The sequence below is a fragment of the Macrosteles quadrilineatus genome, unplaced genomic scaffold (genome assembly GCF_028750875.1).
Source record: "Macrosteles quadrilineatus isolate MER2022 unplaced genomic scaffold, UCM_ALF_1.0 Scaffold_6__1_contigs__length_79288215, whole genome shotgun sequence".
Classification (NCBI taxonomy): Eukaryota; Metazoa; Arthropoda; class Insecta; order Hemiptera; family Cicadellidae; genus Macrosteles; species Macrosteles quadrilineatus.
In genome coordinates this window covers 41,436,301-41,456,136 of record NW_026542599.1, presented here as the reverse complement: position 1 = coordinate 41,456,136, position 19,836 = coordinate 41,436,301, and the positions used below count along the sequence as shown (strand labels likewise).

Sequence of the window (19,836 nt, the reverse complement as noted above, 5' to 3'; positions counted from 1 at the left end):
TAAATCAGTCATGGGTATAAGCATTGACTATTGGATACTGAAGTAGATATCCCATCTATATGGACCAGCTGTAGCCAATTTTTTGTTAAACAAGAATGTAGTTGTGTGAGCCATGCGCTAGTGACTAAAGCTCTATTTTCTACCTTATTTTTTGTTGCTGACTAAGTTGATGGTGAATGTTTTATAGAGAATGAAATTAAATGGAGATTATAAGATGAGAAAAAAATGAACACACTTTTGGGATAGGAGAACAAGCACTGTTTTATTTACTTTTTGATACACAACATGTGTTAGCAATAGAGAATAATTTAATTTGATTAAGAACACATGTTAGTTGCAAGGAAAAGAGATGTACATTAAATAAAACATAGAGTGTTAAATAATATGAATGGTTAAAGTTTACTGAACATACCGGGGGCCTTGAATCCCCAGTGGATTCAACAAAAACAGTTCACGAATCCACAGTTGGCAGGGGAAACACTTTGTGGGCAGATCTTCTGAGGTTGCCACTTGATGTTTTTAAGTCTATCACTCGCACAACCCCATCAGCCCCTGGATGAACTGCTGTAATTCGAGCGAGAGGCCACGAGAGAGGTGGTGAGTCCATATGTACCAAAACAAGGTCACCCACTTCAAGATTTTTTGATTTCCGAGTCCACTTGGTACGTTGTTGCAAGTTGTTTAAGTATTCTAGGTGCCATCTATGCCATATGCGTTGATGAAATGCTTGAACTAGCTGCCATTGCTTGAGACGGTTTTCAGGAACTGTCAGGAGATTAGGTTCAGGTACTGCTGTGAGGGGTGCACCAATCAGGAAGTGTCCGGGAGTCAGTGCTGCGAGATCCGAAGGATCATTTGAAAGAGGTGTCAGTGGTCGGGAATTGAGCATTGCTTCGATTTGGGTCAACAATGTGATGAATTCAATGAGTGTTAAGACTGAGTTTCCCATTACTCGACGGAGATGATGTTTCACATTCTTTACAGACGATTCCCACAATCCTCCTTGATGCGGAGCGGCTGGTGGATTAAAATGAAAATTGATGCCTTTAAGTGAAGAGAATCGTTGAATCTTCCGTTTGGAGTCTTGACAATAAAGAGATTTTTCAACAATCTTGCGTAGGGTAGAGTCAGCACCAATGAAGTTGGACCCACAATCCGAGTAAATGTCGGAAGAATGTCCTCTGCGAGATACAAATCGAGTCATTGCAGCAATGAAAGATTCAGTCGTTAGGTCTGTTACTACTTCCAAATGTACAGCTTTCGTGACGAGGCAGATGAAAGTACAAAAGTATGACTTTATGTGTCTCACTGCCTTGAGGTTGAAGATTTTAACAGTAAAAGGCCCTGCATAATCTATGCCGGTGTGGAGGAAAGGTCGAGCAGGAGTTACACGAGACTGAGGGAGATCAGCCATGAGAGGACACACATTTCTAGGTTTGACTTTGAAACATCTGACACATTTATGGATACGAGAGCGTATGGCACAACGGGCAGACAGTATCCAAACATGTTTGTAAAGTAATGCTTGAGTAAGCTGAGGGCCTGAATGAAGATTGTAGATATGGTAGTGGTCAATGAGGAGATTTACCACATGATGCTTTTTTGGCAGAATAATGGGATGTCGAGCATCTTCAGGAAGTGATGTCTGAGAAAGACGTCCTCCAACACGCAATAATCCAAATGAGTCAATGAAAGGTGAAAGACGTTGTACACGAGTGGAGCAAAATGATTTCCGTTTGAGGCAGTTGATTTCTTCTGTGAATACTTCTTTTTGTACAAGTTTAAAAATGTGATATTTTGTGTCTTTCAGTTCCTGTGTTGAGATGAAACCTTGGCGTTTTTCAGAACCTTTACAGTTGTGTATGAAACGAAGGACGTAAGCAAAAATCCTAAGAAGTCGTTCCCATGAAGAATATTTAATGAGAAGATTGGTCAGCGTAGATTCAGTGGTAGTTGACACAAGTACAGTTAGAGGAGTGTGTTTTGCTTCATCTAATGTTGAGATATCTGTAGGTGAAAAAATTACATCAGGCCAGTTTGAAGGGGGAAGAGAAAGCCAAGAAGGCCCTGACCACCAAAGGGGGTGAGACACAAGCTCAGTGGCTAGAATACCTCTTGAAGCACAATCAGCAGGGTTTTCCTTGCTAGGGATGTAACGCCAACAGTGATAGGGGACAAGTTCTTGTGTTTGGGCGACTCTGTTAGCCACGAATGTTTTCAGCCTGTAAGATGGAGTTTGAAGCCATGTCAAGGTTACTGAAGAATCACACCACAAATAACATTGGTTGAGTGAAATTAAGGGTTTGAATGAAGAACAACAGAAGTTTACGAGTTGAGCTAATAAGTGGGCAGCGCAGAGTTCTAATCGTGGAAGAGTCACCTTCTTGAGAGGGGCGACTCTAGTTTTAGATAAAACCATACGTGTAGTCACTTCTCCGTTGGGTTGGGAACATCGTACATAGACAACAGCTGAAAACCCACGTTCAGAGGCGTCTGAGAAGCCGTGAAGTTCAACACTAGAATTTGGAGAGATTTTCAATGCTCTAGGGATCTGAATGTCTGCAAGTGCTGGTATCGCTGAGATAAAGTTACTCCAAATTGCACTAAGTTCTGGAGTTAGAGGTTCATCCCATTGTAGACCGGTCGTCCAGAGAAGTTGAATAAAACATTTCGCTGTCATAGTACATGGGCTAAGAAATCCACAAGGATCGTATATTTTAGCGACTAGACTGAGAACGTGACGTTTAGTTAGTGTTTTTGGCGGTAGGTTGAGATGAAATGAAAAATTGTCCGAGTCTGGAGACCAGTGTAGGCCAAGAATTGAGAAATGGGGATCAGGTGTATTTTCAAGAAAGACTGGAGAGTCTTTATGAGTGTCTGGAAGAGACTGAAGAAGCTCGGGAGAATTTGAAGTCCATTTTCGAAGTTCAAAGTGTCCACGGTTGAGTAGTTGAATGAGTTGATTTTGAAGGTTCTTTGCTTCATCTACCGTGTCTGCTCCAGTTACAATGTCGTCTACGTAAGTCTGAGTGCGCAAGACATTTGCTGCTTCAGGGAAGTCTTTACCTTCGTCTTCAGCTAACTGGTGGAGGGTACGAATCGCTAAGTAGGGTGAGCTATTTACTCCAAAAGTCACTCGAGTGAGTTTGTATGTGGATATATCTTCAGAGGGATTGTCACGCCACAAGACGAGTTGGAACAGTTGATCGGAAGGTTTGATTAAGATTTGAAGATACATTTGGCGAATATCGCAAGTGAAAACGATATTGTGTATTCTGAAATGTAGCAATATATCACAAATGTTGGTCTGTAATTTAGGGCCGGTCATGAGAGAATCATTGAGGGAAATTCCAGAGCTGGTTTTGCAGCTTGCATCATAAACGATTCGGAGTTTAGTTGAGGTACTGGATGGTTTCACAACTGCATGGTGTGGCAAGAAATAGTGAGGAGAGTTGATATCTAGATGAGGTAGTTTTACCATATGACCTTGAGAGATGTGTTCATTTATATTGTCAGAGTAAGCTTTATACAAATCAGGAGAGAGTGTAAAACGTCGTTCAAGTGAGTGAAAACGTCGTTCTGCGATGAGTTTGGAAGATCCTAAAGGTGGATGATTTTCTTTAAATGGTAGCTGAACTAAGTAACGGCCATTTTCGTCCCTAGAGTGGGTAGCTTTAAACAGATCTTCACACTGTTGCTCTTCAACCGATATCTTTGAGGGTACAGATAATTCCTCTAATTTCCAAAATTTCTGTAGAGAGTTATGCAATTCGTTGTCAACCGTTGAGAGCAGAGAGATGGATGGAGTGTTGGCAGGCTGGGAATCGGTTGAACAAGGTGCATTCCCCATAACAACAAAGCCAAAGTGAGTTCCCATCATGTTAGGCATGTTAGGGCCGAGAGAATAGTTTTCATTCGTTAAAAGAAGAGGGAAGAGAGAAGCTCCGATCAGCATGTCAATGGGCCCTGATAAGTGGAAGCTGGGATCAGCAAGGGGGTAAGGTTTTACTTTCAATAGAACTCTTTGTGATATTTGAGATCTAGGGAGATTGACAGATATTTTATCAAGTATGTGCACTTCATGGTTGGATGCAACTAATTTTCCTGCCAGTGTGTTAACAGTGAGGTTCACAATACCCTTTGTGAGAGTTGGAGATTGAGAAAGACCAACTACTTGTAAGTTGGATTTGAAACGAGGTGCATTCAGTAGTTGAGCAGCTTTTTCACTAATAAAATCACACATGCTGCCACTATCAATCAATGCTCTGAACACATGAGAAACGTTATTTTGAGCAGTAACTTTAACCAGTGTTGTGCCTAAAATTACAGTTTTAGGGATTTGATTAGCAGGACTGGCTTCCTGTGAGCAAAGAGATACGGTAGGTTTTTCATTCGAAACATGAGTGGTTGATGGTTGTGATGATGTAGAACCTTGAGATGTCTTGTCATGTTCAAAATGAAGTAAGGTGTGATGACGTTTGTGGCATTTGAAGCAAGATGCTTTAGACTTACATGTTTTAACATCATGTTTTCCGAGGCAAGAGACACATCTGTTGTTGTCCTTTACGGTTTTAAAACGTTCATTTGAAGAAAGAGAGAGAAAGCTAGGACAAGCATAAACCTTGTGGCCAGTTGATGAGCAGACAAAGCAGGGAAATGAGAAAGGATTTTTTGAGTTGTCTTGATTTGATGGAGTTGGAGTAGAGACCATTGTAACTTTCTGAGCTTGAATGAAAGAGGGCTTGGATGTGAAAGATTTGGGTTTAAAATTTGAATTGTGGTTGTTCGTACTTTGAGCAAACTTGGTATGTAACACAGCGTCTTCCATTTGGTTACACTCTTGATTAAGAAACTTGACTATTTCGACTACTTCTGGTAGAGAATGTGTTTCGCATTTTATATTAATTCTAAAAGCCTCTAGTTGTTTTAGAAGGTCATTGTCTAGTTTTCGTAAGAGTATGGTGGACAACAGAGGGTTAGAGTTAGAAGTAATGTCACAGTCAAGAGCTTTAAGTGCTTCTGTGTGTTCATAAAACAAGTTGAGGAACGTTCTGAGACATTTGTTTGAGGTAGAGGAAATGTCCGGTAGGTCGATCAGTTTGTTTAGGTGAAGTGTAGTTAACCTTCGGGTGTTGTGGTATCTGTCTCTGAGGCAAATAAAGCCCTGAAGCTGATAGGCAATTGAGTAATTGGCTGAAGTGATACTGAAAGCTTTTACGAGATTTAGTGGTTCATTTTTGAGCACGCTGAGAAGATATTGAAATTTAGTGACGTTTGAAATGCTTTCATTCAGATGGATGCTAGTGTCAAATAAGTTGATGAAACTTACCCACTGTAGAGGAGAACCATCAAACGTGATGAGGTCTAGTTTTGGGAGTCTTACGAGAGCAGATGATGAAGCTGAGATGTCACTAATTCTTGTTGAATCTTTACTTTCTTCTGGAACATCTTGCGGCTGCTGTTGGAGAAGGGCTTCAATCCGAGACTTGGCTTCGACGAATAGCAGTCGCAGTTTGTCTTCAGTGTCACTTACTGCATCCAAATCTAATTCTTCTGATATATGTTCCAAGGCTCTTTCCAGGTAATTTTCATAGGCTTCATGTTTCTTTTCTAACTGGTTCGAGAAGTTGTTTAAAGTTCTGATTTGTATCACTGACAAGATTGAGGGGGAAAGTGTTTCAAGCTCTTGTACAGATTTGAGAATCTTTTCAAAAGAATTTTGTATGAGAAGGGTTGATTTGTTGAAGTTTGAGAGTGAAATTGATCTGGTAGCCATATTGGACAAAACAAATGGAGTGAAACTTTACTAAGAATTAGATAGAGTTTGTGACACTATGAGAGTGGGGAGAAACATAAAGAGATTGAATGATAAAATAAAGATATTTCGATAGCTTGAAAGTGTTCTGAAAATTGAATCCAAAGACTGAAATTCAAAATCCAGGCTCGATTAGGACCAATGAATGTTTTATAGAGAATGAAATTAAATGGAGATTATAAGATGAGAAAAAAATGAACACACTTTTGGGATAGGAGAACAAGCACTGTTTTATTTACTTTTTGATACACAACATGTGTTAGCAATAGAGAATAATTTAATTTGATTAAGAACACATGTTAGTTGCAAGGAAAAGAGATGTACATTAAATAAAACATAGAGTGTTAAATAATATGAATGGTTAAAGTTTACTGAACAGATGGGTCATAACAGTTGCTATAGCTTACAATAAGTCATTCCATTAGTTTGAATTCATAAAATAAATTATCTATTCATTATTCAACAGAAATCAGTAATTTAGATCAGCACAATCTGTCGGTGGCTCACATCAACTACGACGATTTTGGTAAAAAAACTGGCTACAAATTTAACATGGGGATGGAATGTCGAATAAGTCTTACCATGAGAACTACGGTAATAGCCCTGAAGGGAAAATTAGCTAACAAAAGTGAAATTAATCTAGAGGTTAAAATATCTTTAATCCGTCAATGTGATCAAATGTCTCCGATGAGCGGCGACCGGTTTCAGCCCAGCTGTGGAGCCATCTTCAGGCGATGAAGGAACATAAATATCACTAATCACTCCGAAGAGGTCGTCACAAAGTCTATAAATACGTCACGAGAAACAACACATAAATACATTTTTGTTTACAAATACACGTGTGGCCACAAATTATTAATTTGTAAAAAAAATTTAAAAAAATAAATAAAATGCATTTATGTGTTGTTTCTTGTGACGTATTTATAGACTTTATGATTTGTGATCAGGAGGCAAAAAAAAAAAACAGAAATGCAAAAAAATTGAAATAAGTAAACTCACTTCTTCTGCTGCTTCCGCACTTGGTCCAGCTTGTACGCCAAGTAGGGCCGGACACTAGGCTGTGAGGGGAGGGGGGGAGGTGGAGTCATCTCATCGAATGTGTTCTCTGGCTTCATCACTGACTCGTTGTCACATGAGATGCACTGCACGTCTCTAAAACAAGGTCAGTGCAACGTTTACCTCGATGCTTCTCTCAGCCTTTGTTTGTTTGAGGTGTGAAATACACAATTATTTTGACACATCAGAAATCAGACTTTGGCCGTCATTGTTTTTTCATAATGGTTTCAACTAAATATGAAACATTTAAACACACTATTATTTTGGCTAAAGCTAAAAGGTTCAGTTATCAACCCTCTAAAAACATTCTACCTCTTACATTGAGTTTCTTTAACATTTAATGAAAAACAATATCAGCAGTAGGCCTACATCGGCTTCTCTCACCTTATAACTCTCCTCTTGGACCCAGCCGCCAGTCCTTCTCTCTTCTGGGCAGCCAGAGCCTTCATTTTGTCCTGGAGTACTTTGAGTTTCTCATTCACGTAATCTTTCAAAGGAGAAAATTCCATCTTGTCAAGTTTATTTTGAAGATCCGTCCTCAACAAGTCCACCTCTTCTTGCCAAGATTCTTCCTGAGAAATTGATTTGATTTTAAAAGCTGAGAACATTTTTTTTTCAATTAATATTAAAGAGTCGAGTTTTACTTTTTAAATGGAGAAAGTATGGCTTTCAATAATCTTACAATAATGTTTTAAAAGTTATTGCAATTTTTGTAAAATTCCCCATAGTTAATAGTTACCCTCACCGTTTACCCCACGACAATTTTATATAATGGGAGAAAGATTGTGCCAGTTTACCAATACTGTTTATTAACACATGGAGTGCGTTCAAAATGTCTGTAGGAGCAACCCAGGGCCTGACATTTGTTTAACATAAAATCTAAACTATTGTTTCTAGAAGTAGGGATTAACGTCGTAAAGTGTGTTTCTAGCTGTTATTCCGTGCAAAATCGCCACGGTCACTGGTGTCCGCTGGCCTGCGAAGTAACGTTTGTGGGCAGCGTGTCGAAAATACTTATTTTTGAGCTCACAAACACTGTTTTCCACTATTTTCCCCATAAGGTTTGATTTTTATTATAGTAATGTGGCATGAAATGCTTTAGTTCAGAAACAGTTGTCCTATCAGTTTGGCTTGTCTTGAAAGTATTTAACAGAGATCAGTAATTTACATCAGCACATCCTCTCATTAGTTTGATATCCATTTTTTCTTTAAAACTGGGAACTTTTGGGGGTAGGACATCAACTTCTATCGGTAGATAGATAACGATTTAATGTAAAGATTGTTCTACAAACATTAGCCACCTTCACTATTTCTATCAACCTAAGTTTACAACTGGACACAGAATTCTCTGCATTAGAGTAAAGCTAGACTAACGTGAGTCTCGAGTCTGCTGAATGCGTCTTCCACAAGTGAGGTTAACTGTCCGATCTGCGTCAGGAAGTGGTCGTGAGAGACTTTCCGGTGAACCACACTAACGTCGGCCTTGGCAGCCAGGCTGTCCTCTAAGTTGGTTTTGTCAGCTTTGGCTAGCTTCAACATCTCAATCTGCTCTGTCAGCACCTGCAGGAACGGACACATGAAGAAAATTTACCAAGACTCTAGACACATTCAGTAAATAAATCACATAAACATAGAGAATAGATATATTAAGTAAGTAATCCATAGACATACGGAAACATTCAGGAAATTGGCCATAGACCAAAGACAAGTTATTTGAGAGAATTCTTCTTTGATTATTATATTCATCACATGAGAATACAGTTTATTTTGATTTCACCGCTGTCTAGAAATTTGCGAACCTAAAAAAATTGCCTCTGATCTAAGATATAAATTCATTAGTTTCCTTTTCTGTTGTATTTTAATGATGTATCCATATAATATAAACTTTTTCCTATAAAAATATTCTTTAATTGTAAAACTCACAGTGGTTATCTAGAAACTGTTTGTGGTTAAGTGAATGTAACCTTACGTCTATCAGCATTTGCTTCCTTTCACTGTCCTCGTTCAGTGTATTTGTGGTAAGTGTCAGGTTGTCCAGGTCATGCTGGACGCTGCTCAGACTGGAGATCAGGTTGTTTATGCTGACCGCTTGATCCTGCAATTAACAACAATTTGGTACAAAGGAGTCTCCATTATGGAATCTTTAGGCATCCGACCTTGCGTATTATCACACCCTACTTGTGGAAGATTGAGGACTGTTATTAAATGGAAAACAACGCTCAAAGCCTTTATATAGATTTGTCAGCAGTGGAACTTTATTTATATTATGTACATGTTTACCACAGGTTTTACTATTTCTTGACCTTTATTATTATATCTGACCTTGTTGCCAGTAGCTTAACCTTGCCTCAGTGGTTTGGGTTGTTAATTAAGACTACTGTATTATTTAAAGTTTCAAATATGGACTGGTTTTGGTGTTTCACCCACATTTTCAAATCCTTTTTCTCGTCAATCGTCATATAAAAATAATTCAGCACTTGCCGTTGTCAAAATTACTTTAAATAATTACTTATACTTTAAAATTTTTTTATACATAAAATACACACAGAAACAACAAGAAACATTTGCTAAACCCGTAACTAGTCATCCACGACAAATTATAGGATTAATTGACGACAGGTCAGTAACCTTATTTATATTAATAATCAATCCTGGAGGCAAATTATGAATAAATTCCAAATATTGGTGAAGTTAACAATTCAAGAACCAGTATGAGATTCTTTTTTGAGTTCATTAATAAATATATTATATGGCTGTCAGACAGAATAGACAGAATGTCTATGTAGACAGAATAGACTTCCCATGTAATGTTAAAATTTTAAGAAAAACAAATTTCACCCAAGCTGTGTCAATATTTGCTTTTGAAATCACAATCATTATAAGAAAGGAAATACACATTTAATCTTGGAACAAACATAATTAACCAATTAAAAAAAAAACGTTGTTACTACTCCTCATGTGAAATTCCCCAATACCTCCCAAAAATTCTCTAATTTGAAAAAGTTTATAAAATTTGTAGACCACCTGCATAACGCCGATCGAAAATTTTGACTCCTGCGTCAACAAGCTGTTCTTTGTCCCCAGCCTCGTCATGTTCACTTTTTCGTTGATCTCACCCATCTCTCGATCCAAGACCTCGATCTGTCGTGTCATGTAGGCCAACTTCTCGTCCAATACATTGTTCACCTTTGTCAGCTGATCATCATGTAGGTCTACCAACTTCTGCATCTGCACCAACCTCTGGCCCAGCGGCATATCTTGGTCCCCGAGATCCAGGTCTTTCAAACGATCCACCAATCCTTCGATATTCAACATCTGCAACACAAGATTAATTGTTATCGGGACTGCACTTTGTGCTGTGTAGGAGGTCTTGTATCTTTAGGAATACTGTAAAATAAATATTTGAAAATTGCACAGTGGGTTATATCAACACACAAAAATTGTGGTTTTCCTTTCCAGTTATATATCAAGTGGAGGAACTAAGTTTTATTTCCAATACTTATGAGACCAAAGAGAATATTGTATAAATATTTATGGATAGCAGCCGATACAAATATTTCACACATCATGCATTTTATCTGAGCCTCTTTGAGGAATGGTGTTTAGACAACAATCATTAAAAAAGTCATAAAATTATTTGTTTTCTCCTCATCATACTATAAAAGCAAAGGGCTGTACATGTAATTCCTAATTACACCAAACAATCAGATTTTAAGATTATATGGTCATCCTGGGCCTATACTACTGTAATATGTTTTCAACTGTTTTGTCAAAAAACGTCATAAACTACACAATATACTTTTTTTGGGAAAGACTACTTTTAGGTACATATTAAGTACAGTACAGTACAAGGTTGGTTTCATCTACAACTGATGTTCTGACATGTTCTACCTTTTCTTCAAGACCATCGATCTTAGAAACACTTGCTCTCATCTCTTGAAACGGGACAGTTTCTGTAGGACACAATACGTTAAAAAAGCATAAGTTGGTATCTGTTAAGGTTTTAATTCATTACAATTACTACTTTTTTATCAATTTATCTGGAGCTAAGCTCATGGACACTAAAACACAAATACTCCTGCAGAAGACGACATACAAAGGGGATAAAATAACTTTAATACATTACTTCCTGCCAGAGAGCTTGGGTTGGTAAGTGAAAATATGTAAAAAAGCTGTAAGTAAAGTATTGATATCAAGAGAAAGAGAGTGCTTCTGGATGTACTTTTTTTCAATTTGTGGCTGTTTTTCTGTATCAAAGTAATTTTTATTTTACAAACTATTTAGCCAAAGTATGACTTGAGTTGTTTTGAAAATCACCTTCTTTGTTGAAAAAATGAAAATGTGTTGTCAAATGTTTAGCTCACAATGAATATTGCAGATATTTAATATCATGGCTCCCCACAAACCGAAACCCCTTATTGTTGACATAACTTCAAATTATACAAATCAAAATTTCTTATATTTTGTATCAAATAAACATTGTTAAAAGAATTTTACAAATATTACATATACAATATACAGGGTGAATAAAAAGTCAAGAACCCCCCCAGCCCCTCTAATATTTTTCTTAGTAAATATACAGAGATATCCTTTTGGTGGTCGTGCAATCTTAGCAGGAAGTTTCATTTTATGATTTTGAAATTTTTTAGTGCCCCCCCCCCCCAAAAAGAGGGGATTTGGGGGCAACTAAAATATTTTAAATGTAAACCCCCTTTAAGTGACACCTCATTTTGAAGTGTTAGCAAAAACTTAAAGAATGGTGAAAACCAGAGTTCGCTATCTCTTCTCTATCCAAAATGGTAGCCTGTCAAATGTTGTTGAACCGGCAGCCTTTTGATTACTAGGCTACCTAGCACTATTACCACTAAGCTACCCAGTTCAGTTTTGCTGCAGAGCTGTGATTCGTTGGAGGACATTAAAATACAAAACCTCTTTTCCCTTAGAAATTAATCCACTCCGTTGGATTTTTAACACATGGTTGATGTCGATATGATTATTTGATAATATGATATCTAGTGTAATAGTGTTGAATAAAACATACCAGTAGCACCAGCAACAGTCTCAACCTTAGCCTTGAGATCTTCAATGTCCATCTTGAGAAGGTTGACATCCATCAACAACTCATCTGCCTTCTCAGGTGACAAGCCACAGCCACTGCAATATACACAATTCAGATGTATACAATATGTCAACTTATCTGCGTGTGAGTTTTCCATACAATGGTAAAGGATTTGGATAACAACCAATTGGATTTGGAGGACAACCAATCACCATTTTATAATCAATTAAATTGGCCTTAACAGCTGATAAGTTGACATTCGAAGCATACACATTTTACTTCTTTTGCCTCAATCCTTAAACCTCATTGGTCCAAACTTGTACTGTAAAGTAACAAAACAATGCTGTTAAGTAAGTAAACAATACTGTAAAGTAAATATTGTACATTCTAAGAACTAGATTGGAAAAGACTAGTTTGAAAAACAGCTGTAGGGAAAAAGCTTTTCGTCCCAGGATTATTATCATCAACTTTACGTACTTGATGATTACACTTTTCCTTAAATACCTAAGATAACGTAGTACTGTAGTAGCTTTGTTTTAACAATACTTAGTTCACTATTTTATATTACTAGGTGAACCCGCGCGAATTCGCACGAATAATAAATTAGGATATTATAGCAACGTCGTTAGAAGTTGCGTCGTTGTATCGACGTTGGTCTTGAGCTCGATCGTTGGCTATATGCATTCCAAGTTCTTTTTGCTGTTCAGTAGGAGTATTTTGCAGGACGGAGCTCATCATGCTGAAAACTTGCGCGTATGGATCAATATCAACCAAATGTTGTGTCAAAATGTGCATGAGTTCAGTGCTGCAAGAGCCATTAGCTTTGTTTAGAATTCTTTCTTGAACAGCGGTTTCGACGTCGTAGATATAAATTTGGGCATATGTGGGATGCTCCCCTTCTGACGGTTGAAAGGTGCCAATTGAGTGATAAATTGTGTCGTGCACCTTATACATGAAAGGCCCTCCACCATTATGTTCTTTAATTTTAGCTCGAGTGCTGACCATTGCGAGCGCAGAGTTGTATGATCTAATGTTCTCTTTGTAGTTTCTGCTCAAATGATTTGCTCCATTAAGTAGGCTCTGGATATAATAGCTTTCTCGGTATGGTGGTAGATTCACTTTTCCTTTATGGCAGCAGGATGAAAATCCTTCGCCTCGTCCTCTTTGTTCTTCTTTAAAATGTAACGCACCACATTTCTGACATTTTAATGCCATCTCGCCAAGTGAATGCAGCTGAATTATCGTATTTGTCAGTGTAATTTTGTAAGTACACGTTGCCACTAACTGTTCCAGCTCCTCGTCTGGGTCCTTACGTTTTGCATTGCTTGCGTATGTTGACTCACCGTGTCCGACCAGCAATATTTCTTTGTCGTCGGGTCCTTGGCATGTTTAAACGAAAATAAAATGTAAAACTTTTCTCCCGTCGTGTCCTATAGGTAACATTCCTTTGCCGGGTTTCTAATTATTTAAAAAAAACATGCAAACTGTTTACATTTCAAAACCAAACAAAACAGCTGGGATTTTTTAAACTTATAGGCTATATTGACATCTGTTTCAGAATATAACAACATTCAAATCAATCACAATGTTATCCTTATGGAAGGAACTTTGAGGGCAACCCACGCCCTTAAAAAGATATATTTCGAAAATCTAATGCCAGTTTGCACATCTATACATCTAGACGAACATTTTGGTATATAATATGTGGGGTTAAATATTAAAACAAAAAAGCCTTATTGTTCACAAAGTTTCATGTCGCGTATTAAATATATAGATTGCGCCATGTAGTCGTACTCTATAGTAGTGAACAACACCTGTGCCACTTGTTTAATAGCTCTAATGACGTCCAATAACCATTTAACAACTTGTGGCTGTAGCTAGTGGTTCTTTATGTATTACGACGAAGTCTGTGCAACTATATAAGGAGTTTCTCAAAGAATTTGTCCGTGATGAGGGTGCGAGTCTTCTTGGTATGTCTAGGATACAATATTTTTAATGATAAAAAATCATAGGGTAATGTTGAGTTGTAGTATTATTGTACATATTCTTGCGCAAAACATTTAAGTTTTTACATGGGGTGTAAGTAGATGTTAACGGGAAAGAAGCTATGGGAATGTGTGGCTTGTGAGCTACATAGAAACAACTGAACAAAAACTTTCTTCATGGTTATTCACAATTATTTATAGCTCCAGTGTGTAACTAATTATATTACAACGCTCTACTCAAACGTTCTTCTTTCGCTGTGAGATCTTACTTTTATGCATTGAAAAATAATCAATATTTTTATAACGATCAAAACACATTATTTTAAAGATCCATATAGTAGACCTTCTTAACAGACCCTAATGGGACCGGATCTAGGTCGGATAGCTCAAATGGTCGGTTAAAACGGGAAATCCATAAAACTAACAAAATTAAGTGCTATTCGTTTTGAATGATATAATAAATGTTTTGAAGACTTACTTGCATTTTTATAAAATTAACTGTTTATCTTCTTTTTTCATATTGATAGGAAAAGTCACAAATAAACACAAAACAGGGTTTTAAGTCAAATACCTTCAGTGAAATAAATTATAGTTGTAGGCAAGAGTCAATAAAAATGCTTACTTTGATAACTTTAGTACTGTAATATTAATTGATGCTTTCCAAATATATCACAATATAGTACAGAACCTTTGGTCGAAATTAAAAAGACAACCATTTTGTTAATACAAAACAACTTATTCTTAGTCACATCCTGTGGAGATAAGCGTATGGCTCCCATCGCTGAGCGTGGGGTTTAAGTCCCGAGATTCCTAGAAAGCGGCCGTTAAGACAAACTGCTCTCAAAGCAAGGTAGGTTAAAACAAACGGAAATATTTTACAAACGAGGGTGCATAGCCCGATTATCGGTTAATGCGAGGTCGGTTAAGAGGGGGTCCACTGGTAATTTCATGAGAATTTTATATATAAAATACTATTTTAAATAAAAAAAATTCAATTAAGATGCAAACTACGTATTTATATTTATATAATAAAATTGAATGTACATGCATACTAATAAGACAGAATATTCGATAATTTATTTAAAATAATTTTTCAGGTATTCATTGTTTCATTCACAATGGTACCATCAGGTAAATATAATTATACACTAATAAATTAAATACTAATAATTAATAACAATAATAAAGATTTGACTGTCCAAGTCTGCCACGAGAGAGTAGTTGCATGCTGTTTCAATTGAATAGTAATTTTACTTTGTAGTGATATTTAAAACAACATTTAACAAAAATTGTCGTTTTCATTGTAGTGACAAACCGAAATATTCATTGTGTCTATATATTAATTATATTCAATTCTGAATCTAGGTGCGTTTCCTGGCACTTTCCTCTTAAGGGGAACATTCATTATTATCGATGATTTCTTTTAGATATATCGATATTTTTGTTTTCCATTTACGATCCATATTACATCTGATTTAATATCTTCAAACGCATTTAAATTACAGACAGACAAACAAACAGACATAGCAAATACAGAGTTAGGCAAAAGTCTGAAACCCCCCAGTTACCATTTTAACGCGTTGAAGTAGGAAAACCAAACTCGGCACATATTTACAACATAAGATAATGCACTTTTTCAGCAAAGTTACAACTTTACCCCAGCCCCCAAAATGGGGTATTTTGGGGGCAGCCCCAAATTTTCAAATGTAAACACCTATCATGTGACCCCTCATTTTAAAGGAATTCTCAAGACAAACTAAATGGCCCAAACTAGAGGTCAATATCGCACCCCTAATCAAAATGGCAATAATTTTGAAATATCCCCTTTTAACTTTTTACAGGTTATAGCAGGAAAACTAAACTCAGCATACCTTTATAAAAAAAGAGGATTCACCTTTTGGCCAGTATTAAAATATTAAATTTTTAAAGTTAACTGGGGGTGTCCAGACTTTTTTTGCTTGCTCATCTTTATAATTAAAATGGCTGCTATTTTGATTAGGGGTACGATATTTACCTCTGGTTTGCGCCATTCAATTTCGCTATCAACTTAGCTTATAGTATAAAACGTTAGATTGACGTTTGACCAATCAAATGACAACCGAAGCTAATATCCTATTTGGATAGGCTATTTTTCAATCACATGGATATGATTACCACATTTAACACACAAATGCCACGTACAAATCGCTCTCAACACAAGAACAAATCGCTCAAAAAAATAAAAATAATAAAAAAATAAAAATAAACTGCAGAGCTCAAGATATAGCATTTACTTGGGGTACATGGGTGTGTAAATAAAATGTAATGATGTTGCATTGAGTTTCAAGCTTTTTGTTATAAGGTAACATTTACGTAATATCATGGTTGAAATAATTATAAAAAAATCAGATGAGACAAAACATTTTCCAAATTAGAATCTCTAACCAAGTTTATGATTATAATCTACTGTATTCATTATTTCATTGCTAAACATATTCAGTTATTTATCATGCTATTTGTCATGTTAGATACTTTCAGTTAATTTAAGTTTGATGTTACGTAATTTTCTTTATAATTTCTGTTAACAGTTTAGCTATAAAAATACCATTATATACTTGTTTCTACTAAACAAAGAAGTAATTTCATTTTGATCTTCTAGGAAATGGAATTAGACAATACACTCTTCCCAACAATTCAAGGGAAATATCTTTTACAATATCCCAAACAGATGACAGGTATATTCGTGGGGATTGCTACAGTTATTTTAAAATCCCATTGAGTCAAGGTACATATACGATCGCCTATAAATGTCCAAGTACGCCATCTGAAACAAAGGGGGACGATTTTCTTATCATAGATGGGACCCTATACAGCGACAAGTGTGATGAAGTCATCAGAACGTCAGAACACCACTGCGTCAAATATACGATCACCACTTATCATATGAGCGATTCACAAATGGACAAGGAAGAGTGTACACATATCAAAAACGTCATTGCAAAAGGAGTTTCTGTAAAGACTCTTGAAGAGATGGAAAAGCAATAACAGTATTTGGATGTGGAACAAGAAGAACAGGATAGCAAGGTGGAACAGGAAGAAAGGGATAGGGAGATAGCGCAAGAACGGGCTAGGATTGCACCTTGGGATGATAAATAGTGAAAAACGTGACGGTATATTATGATTCTATTGTATTTTTGCACTCAATGTATAGTAAAAATCTGAGATATGTTTTGTTTCTTTAACCTGAAACCCCTAATCATACATACATATATATATATATATATATATATATATATATAGTTACCCGGCACGCGTTGTGTAATATAATATTAACCAGTGGCTTGTATAGGGACATAAGTCCCTAAAAAGATTAATAATATGAAATAATTATTCTAATATTTAAACAAACTAAGAAATATATTATCTATGTGTCATAATAGATATCGCTGTACGCCATATCTTTTGTGTAAAAAAGAGTTGTTTGTCTTTGTTGATGTTTTTTTTCATTAAATCAATTGAATCACTACTTAGGTTTGACCGTTTAACTCTGCTGAAGACAGCAAACATATGATTGTTTGTGAATAAATATGCTGGTTTATTTAGGTAGCTTTGGTATTATTTGTTAATGAAGTAAGTACTATAACAAGTTCCAATTGGAGGAAAAACAATATTTTTTGGAGATTTAAACAGGTACTGTCTGTTGCTCGCAAAAAAATTAAGAATCAGCCGATGATTAAGCCAAATTTGATAGAATTTCGATCGCACCTTTAACAGGAATACCACCACATAAACTTACACTAGTTAAAATTTTTTTTATGTTGATCAGAAAAAAATGAGGGTTAAGTTTGGTCAATATGATGCCTTTTTACTTTGCCCTAATGTTATTAAGCCTTAAACAAAAGGAGTATACACTTAAATATTAACTGGGTAGGGATACACACCTTTATTTGCCTTTTCATATTTGACGAAGACAATGTTAAGGTTAAGAAGAAGAGAAGAGTTAAGGTTTATTCATATGTGAGGTTTATTCACTGGTTTTATACAGGGTGAGTTTTAAATGAGTTCCCCCTACTTTTTCTAAATTTCTAAAGATATCAACTCCGGACCACGTCAGATCATTGTAGAGTAGTAAGTACTTCTTGACTGGGTTAAAATTTTTGGCCGCCATCTTGGATCCACCATATTGGATACAAAGTTATTTTATCAAATGGAAAGGTAGGGTTGTGACCCACCGTTCCAAACAACATTCTTACCCTTAATACGATGTTGCAATCCGTTTTTGAAAATATTGATCAATTCTAAAGTTATGAGAACTTTTTATAACTTTATTTTGAGCCTATTTTAACATTGTGCATTTACAAACTAAGGCCATAATCTCAAAATAGTGCTAGTAAAGATAAGTGCACCATTCATTGTCGACCTATTTTCCAGTAGCACATTGTGCATTACTTACCATAAATAATTGCGTTGTTGTGTAATGCAAATATATAACATCTATATTTCCAAGAATATAGATATTGCCATCATACAATATCATATGTATTTTCCTAATCTAATTGGAAACTAGTTTTCTTTGTCTTAACTAATTTGAGAGAACGGCTGGGTGTAGAAACTTGGTAGATGTGTCCAAAGAAAGGTTGGTTTGTAGATGAGCCAACAAAAGAGAAATGAGCTAATGCCCAAGAGGCCTTAATAGTGTAAAGAAAAGAGTTGTTTACATTATGAGTATATGGTTATGTTACACTATCTGTATATCTAATTCCGTAAGCCCAAAATTTTACAATGAAATTGTGAGCGAACTGGAGGCCGTAGAAAGCTGGGAGAGGTCTCATTTTAAAGGTCTGGGCATGAAATTTTGGGGAAAAATATTCGTTTTTCTTAATTATGCACCAAAAGGTTATTACAGAATAAAATAATTCACATTTAAATAGCACGGAAATCTAGGTCATGTCTGCTTTGTTTACTTTAAAACATGTGGTTTAACTTTATATAAAGCTTATGGTAATATGTAATATGTACTATAATGTATACAGGGTGTTTCAGTAAAGCGTAGTGAGCTATACAGATTCGGATTCTACATGCAAAAATTAGTAGAAAATGTAGAATAACTTTTTTTGTATTTCGGCTTAGTTTAGCCGTAATCCACCATTTTGTATTTTTTTATAATTATTAACTCAAAATCCCTTGGAGACATTTTTATGAAACTTGGTATGAACTTTAAGTCTACAGGTATAAACATTGTCTGAAAATATCTTTGATTAGGCTCATCAAATTTTCAAAATGGCGGTCATTTAAAATTTTGTTTCAATGGCTGGTTTTCATGGAATTTAACTTTAAAAACTTTTAATGGCCGCCATTTTGGAATTGGATGAGCCTGATCAAATATATTTTTGGATAACGTTTATACCTGTACACTTATAGTTTATTCCAAGTTTTATAAAAATATCTCCAAGGGCTTTTGAGATATTAATTATTTTCAAAAAAATAAAAAATGGCGGATTACGGCTAAACTAAGCTGAAATCGGAAAAAAGTTATTCTACATTTTCGACTTATTTTTGCATGTAGAATCTGATTCTGCATAGCCCGTTATGCTTTACTGAAACACCCTGACCCTGTATACTACTATAAAGCTGAAATAGACTTTCCCCCAATTTTATGCCTTTGGATTAGTTAATGGAGTACGATTGGTTGTGTTATAGGTATGTCTGAAAAAAGTGTAAAGTTAGAAGTAATTACTGGAGTAGGCAAAGAGGACATATTTTTCATGCCGAAATTAAGCTAATATCTACATATCCTAATATGCCTTTTTAGTTTACAAGGACTCAATTCCCATCGCGATTACCTTTCGCTATTACTATAAATAAAGCGCAAAGGCCAAACCTTCACAAAAGTTGGCATTTATTTGAAAAACCAGTGTTTACCCATGGTAAACTTTATTTTG

The 19,836-nt window shown here is 36.0% G+C and overlaps 2 protein-coding genes across 2 annotated transcripts in view; one reads left to right on the top strand and one right to left on the bottom strand.

Moving 5' to 3' along the window:
* LOC128996220 (glutamine-rich protein 2-like) overlaps positions 1-19,836 on the bottom strand; it is a 30,003-nt gene that overhangs the window by 4,343 nt on the left and 5,824 nt on the right. The window contains exons 4-10 of the mRNA XM_054421372.1: positions 11,913-12,025; positions 10,763-10,824; positions 9,896-10,186; positions 8,841-8,966; positions 8,246-8,431; positions 7,256-7,443; positions 6,815-6,967 (exon numbers count right to left, since the gene is read on the bottom strand). Coding sequence (XP_054277347.1) covers positions 6,815-6,967; positions 7,256-7,443; positions 8,246-8,431; positions 8,841-8,966; positions 9,896-10,186; positions 10,763-10,824; positions 11,913-12,025 — 1,119 coding nt within the window. The remainder of the gene's footprint in view (positions 1-6,814; positions 6,968-7,255; positions 7,444-8,245; positions 8,432-8,840; positions 8,967-9,895; positions 10,187-10,762; positions 10,825-11,912; positions 12,026-19,836) is intronic.
* LOC128996223 (uncharacterized) lies at positions 13,792-17,116 on the top strand. Its single transcript, XM_054421375.1, has 3 exons — positions 13,792-13,900; positions 15,013-15,046; positions 16,554-17,116. The coding sequence occupies exons 1-3, from the start codon at positions 13,880-13,882 to the stop codon at positions 16,937-16,939; spliced, it is 441 nt and encodes a 146-aa protein (XP_054277350.1). The 5' UTR covers positions 13,792-13,879; the 3' UTR covers positions 16,940-17,116.

Coding starts and splice junctions, on each gene's coding strand:
- LOC128996223 (XM_054421375.1), top strand. CDS start 13,880: ATGAGGGTGCGAGTCTTCTTG. Junction 13,901..15,012: donor TGAGGGTGCGAGTCTTCTTG/GTATGTCTAGGA, acceptor ATAATTTTTCAG/GTATTCATTGTTTCATTCAC. Junction 15,047..16,553: donor ATTCACAATGGTACCATCAG/GTAAATATAATT, acceptor TTGATCTTCTAG/GAAATGGAATTAGACAATAC.